The sequence below is a fragment of the Zerene cesonia genome, unplaced genomic scaffold (genome assembly GCF_012273895.1).
Source record: "Zerene cesonia ecotype Mississippi unplaced genomic scaffold, Zerene_cesonia_1.1 Zces_u010, whole genome shotgun sequence".
NCBI lineage: Eukaryota > Metazoa > Arthropoda > Insecta > Lepidoptera > Pieridae > Zerene > Zerene cesonia.
The window spans coordinates 494,373-503,864 of NW_024045140.1; the positions used below are offsets into that span (position 1 = coordinate 494,373).

A 9,492-nucleotide genomic window follows, 5' to 3' on the forward strand; every position below is an offset into this window, starting at 1 on the left:
TTTCCCTAGTAATATTAAATACCTATGTGCTGTCAAATAAAATGTGCAAGCATACCTATATAATATTCTGTGGTCAGTGTTCCCACCTTAACCCTTTTCGGGCAGAAGCTAGCCCTTTCGGATGATTCAACTTGTTTATAAAATCCTTAGTCCCCAAAGGTAGTATTTTAGCTATTATCTCGATATTGTGCCGAGGCAACTATTTGCTTTTATACCGGAAAGGGTTTCTTTACGAATTTAGCGTTCGGTTGGCGACTGAAGTTTTAATCGTTAAATACTATTTCGGATTTATACTTGAACTAGAAAACTTTAGCACTTTTTAGAGTTCTGAGTATTCATGATAACAGGTATTTATTAATTTTTTCCCAATTTGCCCTGTTTAGAAAAAGGAGATAACAACACTGTCTATGGCAACAACGTCAAATCTCAAATAATTCAGCATTCTATAATCTGTCATACTCATACAATGCATTTTCAAATATATTACTAAATACTAAACCAATTTTTACAGTGTGAGTGATAGTTGATGCACAGGAATTGTAATTTAACTTAATAAACTAATCAGTTAATATATATACTGTATGGTTAAAATTTCTGCCTCTATGAATCGTAAGTAGAGTGATTTATATTTTTGTTTTTTTTTTTTTTTTTTGTATACTGCCAAATGTACAACAAGAATGCAATGAATAATAAACAAAAATAAACGAAAACAGTAACACATACCTCTGTTGAAAGCAAAAATTAATAAGCAATTTTTTGTACTTGGTAGCTTTTGCGAAATAAAGCGGTAGTGTATTAAAATAAAATAACTTATATCTATATGTAAGTTATATTAGTATAGATAATGGCTTTATTTAAATGTTGACGGAGATTTAAAAAGCACTCTGTAACGCTGCACATTATGAGTGTATGTACAATACTAAAAAAAGGTTATAACCTATCAATATAAAATTTGTGTGATTAGCTCAGATTAGCACCTTCAAGCAATTAAAACAGATTCTTCTGCTATATATATGAAAATAGATGTTGGTATTTCTATGAAACAATACTTTATTAATTTATATGTATCAAAATGTGATGAAATTCATTATTTTTACTTTTCCTTACATGAAAAATATCATTAAAATCAATGTCTCAATCAACCATACTGCTGTATACATGATTTATTCATAAATTAAGTCATTATAGTTTGATTTTTAGGCGATATATCGAATAGCATGGAATGCACAATTACAACAGTAGAGGGCCTGCTCTCTGGGTCCATGATGTCACAATATAACACTCGGACTGTTCACAAATAAAACACTTAAATGTCAAATCCGAATACAAGAAAATCATGTGTTGTGTCATAATGAATGAATACCACAATCAACCGGACCGGCACCGGAGAAGTTGTTTTTTATTGTGTCAACAGATACACAAATGCGTTACAAATGGATAGATGCTATGCACCGGTCGGACCTGATTGGTGATAGAACAACAGTGTACTGTTGTGAAGATCATTTCAAAGTGAGTATGATGATACAACAGTGTAAAATGCATGTTTTTTCAATCAACGGAAAGTGGATGAGGATTGAGGATGTGTCTGTATTTTAAAACACTTTATTTGTATGTTTGTATTGTAATACATTGGTTTGACTCGATTTTGACCCACTTTAAATAGACTGATTTTACTTAAAACTTTTTACATTGTTAAGATTGTTTGCAATACAAATATTGAGCTTGTCTAATAAGCTTGGTACGATCGCCAGGATAAAGAAAACTCCTTAAGTGTACTTTATATGAGGCTATGGTTCTTATTACGTTGAAAGCCCCCTTTATTCATGAATTTTCTTCCACCCCATTCCCCCCTGCAATCGGAAAACATAGAAGGACTGGAGGACCGTTTCCTTTTCCTCACCATTCCCATTTCATTCCTTCTTTCTAGTCATCAATCCTGCACCTTTAGCGGTTACAAAGGGGCGTTGTCGCCCACTTTGTGAAAGGCTGGAAAAAAGCATGACAATTTTAAACCAATTTTGTTGATTTGATTCTATTATTAAAGTGTGTTTTTTAGTTTTCCCATTTTAGCATATTTATTTTTGTATGGCCACACAGAACCATGCGGGCAAAGCTGCTAAAGGTAGCTTGTTATAATGTTTTTTTTCTTATTTCAGATTGAATTGGATATGGAGAACTATGTTAAATATAAACTTTTCGGCGGGAGAATTAAATTAAAAAAGGGCACAGTTCCACACGCGTTTGAATGTCGGCGTGATAAAGAAGAGAAACTAGATGCGTCCGCAAACCAAAAACGTAATTTAATATTTTGAGAAACTTCATCTCAGCAAAGTTACTTTCGTTACGTTTTATTTAAATTAGTAAAGACAAAAGTCGGTCAAGTGCAAGTCGACTGCATGCGACGTGCATCGTGACTGAACAATTGCAAAAAAATATTAATTTACAAGTGTGTTAACCCACAACCCACAACAATTAAGCAACCTTAACCTAGACTTGCTAACTTAGACTTATTGTTATAGCGGCAACACAATAACATAATCTCTGTATGTTCTAGATGGACAGAGAAGTTTTTTCCTGAAGAAACACTGTAATCATATTATTACATAATGGCTTTCCGCTCACCTCTTCACCTGCTTTATGAAAAGTTAACTAGCGTAGTTCCCATTGCCATTTGATATCTGGGATAAAAATTATCCTATATCCTTTCTTTGCTCTCAGAACTATACCATATTTTATTTGAAACGGTCCAATGGTGTTACTTTCGCATTTATAATTTTAATAGGGATTTCTCCCTTTCCAGTGATGCAGCCACAAGACTTCGTTTGCGACTATTGCAGTCGCTCGTTCACCAGAAAATGCAACCTGGTAACCCACATTGAGAACTTCCACGTGAACGTCACTTGGTACTGCGAAATATGTGGCAAAACCTTCGGCAGAGCGGCAGCATTGAAGATCCATTTTAGCCAAGGTCACAACACGCAAGGACAAGGTCTGCCCGAATGCGACATTTGCGGTCGAGTGTTTAAAAGAAAACAGAATATAATATCGCATATGACCTCAAAGCATTTCAGAATGTTGAAAACCTTCTCCACGTGCACCGTATGCGATAAGACATTCACAACGGATCGGAATTTGAAGCGGCACATCAATCAACTGCACAACCCCAACGTCCAATATCTCATATGCGATTATTGTCAGAAAGTGTTCAAGGGGAAACAGTCGTTAATATCCCATATAAATACGGTGCACAATCCGTTGGAAATGGATTACAATCAGTGTTTCTTGTGTGATAAAACATTCTCCAGCAATAGGAACTTGAGACGGCATGTTGAAATGTTGCACGGGGAAAGAACGGAGTTTAAATGTGATTTGTGTCCAAAAGTGTTCATGTGGCACCACAGTTTGCGGCGGCACACCCTAGCTAGGCATATGAGTGATAGTCTAGAACAGTTTCGTTGCAAATTCTGTGATAAAATATTGTACGGAAGAGAGAATGTGGAGAATCACCTCGCAGTGTACCATAAACCGAAAGCCATAGACAAGTGCGTGTCCAACGAATGCATGGCGATAAAAATCGGACACCGCTGCGAGTATTGCCAGAGAATATTTGACGAGGAATCGCTGTTGCGGCAGCATGTCAAATCTGAGCATTCGTTTCAAGATTTCTACAGCTACTGCAAGAAATCTCTGTTGAATTTGAACGCTAAAGAGAACGAGGGTAGAAACAAATTTGTTTTCTACAATTGCGAGTTGTGCACGGACGTTTTCACGTCCGTCTACGAGTTGAAAGACCACATGAAGGCGTGGCACGACGTGGACTACAGCCTGTCGACGTGCAATGTCTGTTTTAAGAAGTTTTTTAGCAAACATGCGATCACCGAACACCAGAAAACCTGCCTGCCCCCCGAAGGTGTGAAGAGCTGCGCAAATTGTGACAAGTTATTCACAGATCAATCGAGCCTCGAGTTCCACAATCGTATTTTCCATCCGCAAACGCAAATTCCCAAGATCACGTCCAGCGTCGACGATTCTAACATCAACGGGAGTTTCAAGTGCGACTTGTGCAGTCGGGTGTACATGAACGATCGATCGCTGAAACACCACGTGAAGCTGAATCACACAAACGAAACCGTAGTGCAGTGCGAGTTTTGCAATAAAGTGTACAACAATAAATATTATCTCGCCGCGCACATGCGGACGGTGCACGCGGACGATAAAATGTTCCAGTGCGATTTGTGCGACAAAGTGTTTCGGAATAAGCGCGGGATACGCAGGCATATAGAGTTCACGCATATGGGCAAGTCTAGATACAAGTGCGTCGAGTGCGAGAGCCTGTTCAAGGAGAAACGCAGCTTGCGGAAGCATGTGCGATCCAAACACGCGCACTCGACCGTCTTCCCGCAGTGCCATGTGTGTTTGAAGCGTTTTGAATCGGCCAAATCGTGTAAAGTGCATTTGAAACTGCTGCATTCAGTCAACATGGACACGTATCCGTGCCACCTGTGCTCAATTTCGTTCAGCTCGAAGAAATCCCTGAAGATACACGTGTCGACGAAGCACTCGTCGAGGGAACAGATCTACAAATGCGACACTTGCAAGTCGGTATTCAACGGGCAGCTCAGCTTCGAACAGCACAACTCGAACGATAGCACGTGCAAAATGCAGAAAACGCAGAAGCTTGGGCCGCGCTGCATCATATGCGCGAAGGACTTCAGCGCGCGGAAAACGCTGCGGAGTCACATACGGAAATTCCATCCGGAATTCAACGTGGACGACTTGGCAAGATACGGCTCGGAGCGGAGGCTGTTTGTGGTTGAATGCGAGGATTGTTTGAGGAAGTTTAATGATGATGCCTATTACGAACACTATTTGAAGTTGAAGCATTTACGTGATACGATTGTATTCGAATGTGAACATTGCTCCGTGTCGTACAACTGCCTCGAATATTCGATACAGCGGTACAAAATGGCGCACGAAAAACTGAACACGAGCACGTTGATGTTGAGTGAGTTGTGTACGACGGAAATGAGCGAGGACTCGACGAGTTTGAGTGAGGTTGAGTGCTCTAGGTTCGAGGTGAAAACGGAATCCACGGGTTGCAGTCCGGTGCACGAAGTTACCGAATATGAGATAAAGACGGAGTGTGAAATCAAGTCTGAACCTATGTCTCCTTAAAATGTCACATCCATGCAATTGCGTAGACGGCAAATGCGGGACGTTTATTCGTAAGAAGTTTTCATGCGCCCAGAGTGACAAAGTAAAATAACCCTTAATACCACACGTTAAGACTCATGCGCATCAGCAAATCGTGTGCAAATAAGACGATTCGTTTGTATTTTTTATACATGTAACATGTTCGAGACTATTCTTTCCGTGTGTTTGAGTTATACATAATTATTATGTCTTTACACGTCGTCACAAAAAAATAGTTTTTTTTTTTATCGGTTTCGAGAACGCGTCCTTAAACAGTAGTAGCAAGTGTTGCCAACTGTGTTCTGATAAATGATGCAACCATTTTTTTAATTTATTTCTTCAACTAGGATGATATCCTTATTAATAGACGTGAATTGTCGTTGCATTTATGTCTTTTCTAATTTAATTGTTTTTTTTTTGTTGGCAAGGAGGATACGTACGTTTTTATATATGTATCGGTCGTGTTTAGCACCTATGAGGAGTTAGGAACTTTTAAAATTACCCATATTTGAGTATTAATGAACTGATTTGTGTATGAGCATGTTATAAATTAAATTGTGATTACGTATGTACATAGTTGTTATACTAAATCGTAAGTGCCTCTATAATCAAGATACATAAAATGTAAGGATTTTTTTTATGAATACTTTTAGTAGATCTCTTTTAAATATGATACTCTCTAATTATTATGCTTATTATTAAACCTACATAATATGTATTATAGATAGAATAGGAAAGACTGATTGTTAGGCTGGCCACAACTACCGAAACGCCTGTATGAATTCAGATTCTAAATTTAAAATCTGATTTCCGGAAGCGTGCTTCACTCATTCCTTAAATATCACACCCAGAAAGTTATAACACGCCCTTACGCTATCAATTTTACAGCGCAACTGCCACGATTCATAATATTAATTCCGGTATATGTGTGTGTGTTCCGCATGCGAACATAATATGGATATGTATAAGTGCATTCTGTATTCATAATCTTAATTTTTTGCTAAGGAATTCAAAACGCATGTCAGGTACATTTATCAGATGGATCTAAAAAAATTGAGAATTTGATTAAGAAGTTGGGGGAGAAACAGTAAAATTTTATGTATTTCTGTGTTTTTAAATTTAGATTATGAATTTATAGTATTCCGACTGTGTGGGGGCGGCCTTGTAAGAAACGTCCGATGCTTAGAAAGAGCCAGAAGATCGCAGTACCCTATCAATGTCTCCTGTAGTTATAGAATTATATTATATCAAATGTACTCCATATATATATAAATAATCTAACTATTAAAGTATGTCTCTTCAACTTGTGAAAATATAAAGTTAATCTAATGTTACGCTTAAAATAAAATAAGTTATACAAAAATGTATATGAGAAATTAGAATTAAACTATGTATTTATTGAAGTGGTTTTATTTTTAACATTCATTGATGACCAGCTGCGCCCCCCGGTCACACGCGCGTAAGTATAAAAAAATGCCTACGTGTTATTCCAGTTGTGCATCTATCTACGTATCAAATTTCATTGCAATTGGTTCAATAGTTTATGAGTGAAAGAGTAACAAACATACATACATATACATCCGTCCTCACAAAATTTCGCATAATATAATATTAGTAGGAAGACAATATATTATGCGCCACTTGATACAAAATGACTAACGGAAATATTGTTTTTGTTAATTTTTTTAATCATAGAAGTTACCAGTATTGGCGGCAGAAGGTTTTTTAACAGTAGTTCGTTTGTCATGAGCAGTTTTCCGATTTACGCATGATTTACTGCTTATCGTGAAAATCGTGTTGCATATAAATCTTGAATCGTCGTTAAAGTATTTTTTTTGTTTAATTGGAGAAAACTTACATAGATAGCCACAGCCTCTGGGGATAAGGCCGTGGATTATATCGGATTCCTATCGACCAAAACCCCACTGTGTTCCTTCCGAGCTTCTTTAGCGAAGGGGCCACGGAATCTGGATACAATTCGTCCGCGACCCCCTCGGCTTGCATAATATATCTCTGGTACATATATGAGTAATCAATATTTGTTGACATGAGTTACTTTTAAAATAATGTTGCAACACTGTTAAATAGACGAATTGAATTTTAACACTTTTGAACAGTATTTCATTCAATAACAATAAAAAATACAATGCTTAGGATATTTAACATACTCCCTGTGGTTGCTTGGAGATCAGTGCAGAGTGATAAGACTGTCCATTGTGCTATAATATTATATTGGATCAGATCAGAATTAAATATAGCTCACTACTCAGTAACATCTTTAAGATAATAATAATGTACTTCATGTTTTCTGGCAAATAAAAGTTTTATTATTTTTTTTTATTATTATTTTTGCTATATGGACAACATGTAAAATAAATAAAGGAACATAAACATATATAGCACAGAATAAATAAATAGCATAGAGCACCAAATAATAATACAATAAATAAAAGAGTTTATAGGTACAGTAGGTACTATATATAATTTATTTACATTTAAAATCTAGCCGTCTTCCGTCTGAACATTGGTTTAAAGTTCAATGGATATTTCAATTGCACAGTCTTTGTACTACCTGAAGTAACGACAGTGGCGCCGATAACGCGCAATTTTTTTAATACCGTCGGTTGCGCGATTTTGAATTCCTCACATATACTCGTCAAGGAACATTTATAGTTATTTATTAGAAGTACAAACACGATAGCGTGACAGAACGCTTTGTCCTTAAAGTTCTGTACGCGCACAGTCTGCCCTTTGGCCACAGACGAAAAGTTTTTCATTATAACTTTGTGTAGCGTATGCGAACTCTTGCAAGCCGCAAAACCTTTCGTCTTCATTTCCTTCGCAGCTGTTGAATAGAACTTTATTAAACACGATGCGTACAGACCTAGCACTTGATGTGTTTTCGAGTTACTTTTTTCTATCAAACTTAGAACCCACGGCGACATTTCGGGTTTATAATCTTTTTCGCCGATTTCTGATGATATCGTATCAAATTCGTCCTCTGTTAATATTTTGTTGATATCATAAACGTCTTCAAGTCGCGTCGCTTTACGATCGATTGGCGGCAAGTAGAAGTCATCAGGCAGCGTCGCACTGTCGTATGATGATAAATCGAGCTGATCTTCACTTATCTTTTCCGTTGCTTTCTCGACTTGCATCTTTATCGTCTCTACGTTAGTTTTTAATTTCTCCCGCTGCTCCATCTCTTTCTTCTGCTTTTTCGAACCGAACTTACGACTTAACTCTAGATTACTTGTCTCTAGTAGCTGTGAGGTGTCTAAATTGTTTCGTATAACTGGCTTTAAGTTCAGATGTCCAGATTCGATAATTCGGACTTTCCCCGTTTTTTTATCTCTCGCAAGTAATAATACTCGTCCCACATCTTCTTCTTCTTCATCGCCAGTGTATATGATGTTATCCAGTTCAGTTACAACAGTATTTTTATTATTATCTTGATTAACAAACATTAAACAGTTGCTTTCACGATACTCCTCAGTAATGTAAGCATTTTGAAAATTAACAACCATCGGATATAATTTTCTCTTTGGACATACTTCTTCTACTTCTAATTGCTTCATTTTAACCATTTTTCATTTACAATTAATACAATTTTTGTATGTGCACGTGTATTTAGGTTATAAAAAACATAACAAATGTTTTGTGAATATGTCAACTGTCAAATGACTTTGACACAAAAGTAGCTTTCTGGTGTTCCGTATATGTAATAAATATAACAATGGTGCGTTCCAGAATTGGCATCATAGCAGGATTGCTAAATGCTAGTCAAATGTTTGCGTATTTAGTTTTACGCTGTTATGATCATATTCTTTCCAAAATGTCCTTCTTTGTTAGCCGTAACGATTGCTCAGAATTAATAACGATTAATGCGCTCTTACAGTATCTGTTGATATTCCAGTATTATAAACAGGAAACGTTGGTTGTTTGGATTTAAATGAAAAACTGATTGAATTATAAACATCTTTGTTAAGCCATCTTAATCAAGTAACACAATTAAATTAATTTTTTTAAATACGGATGAACCCATGTAAAATTTGGACAATTAATTTTAATTTTTAAAAGTAATGTTTAGAGGCATCTGTTTATTTTCTATCAATACTATACTATATACTATCAAATTAGCACATATCCTGCATATAATATATTTTTCGAATGCAGTAAATTGTATGCTTTAAGGCATAATAAAAAATACTTTCAACTAATGATATACCTGTATCTATATAGTCATGTTTTTTTTTCAATAAAACAAGAAATATATGCACAGATATTTATTAATTAAAT

At 36.2% G+C, this 9,492-nt stretch overlaps 2 protein-coding genes across 2 annotated transcripts; one reads left to right on the top strand and one right to left on the bottom strand.

Moving 5' to 3' along the window:
* Positions 1–456: 456 nt before the first annotated feature.
* Positions 457–6,542, top strand: LOC119839202 (zinc finger protein 845-like). Its single transcript, XM_038365417.1, has 4 exons — positions 457–609; positions 1,201–1,509; positions 2,157–2,295; positions 2,801–6,542. The coding sequence occupies exons 2-4, from the start codon at positions 1,423–1,425 to the stop codon at positions 5,173–5,175; spliced, it is 2,601 nt and encodes an 866-aa protein (XP_038221345.1). The 5' UTR covers positions 457–609; positions 1,201–1,422; the 3' UTR covers positions 5,176–6,542.
* Positions 6,543–7,658: 1,116 nt separating this feature from the next.
* Positions 7,659–8,833, bottom strand: LOC119839241 (DNA-directed RNA polymerase I subunit RPA49-like). Its single transcript, XM_038365460.1, has one exon. The coding sequence runs from the start codon at positions 8,778–8,780 to the stop codon at positions 7,689–7,691; it is 1,092 nt and encodes a 363-aa protein (XP_038221388.1). The 5' UTR covers positions 8,781–8,833; the 3' UTR covers positions 7,659–7,688.
* Between the last annotated feature and the right edge of the window lie 659 nt (positions 8,834–9,492).

Excerpts from the sequence above, each read along its gene's own strand:
- LOC119839202 (XM_038365417.1), top strand. The coding sequence starts at position 1,423 with ATGCGTTACAAATGGATAGATGCTATGCACCGGTCGGACCTGATTGGT. Across the intron at positions 1,510-2,156 it reads GTTGTGAAGATCATTTCAAA|ATTGAATTGGATATGGAGAA; the intron begins GTGAGTATGATG and ends TTCTTATTTCAG. Across the intron at positions 2,296-2,800 it reads TGCGTCCGCAAACCAAAAAC|TGATGCAGCCACAAGACTTC; the intron begins GTAATTTAATAT and ends CTCCCTTTCCAG.
- LOC119839241 (XM_038365460.1), bottom strand. The coding sequence starts at position 8,780 with ATGGTTAAAATGAAGCAATTAGAAGTAGAAGAAGTATGTCCAAAGAGA.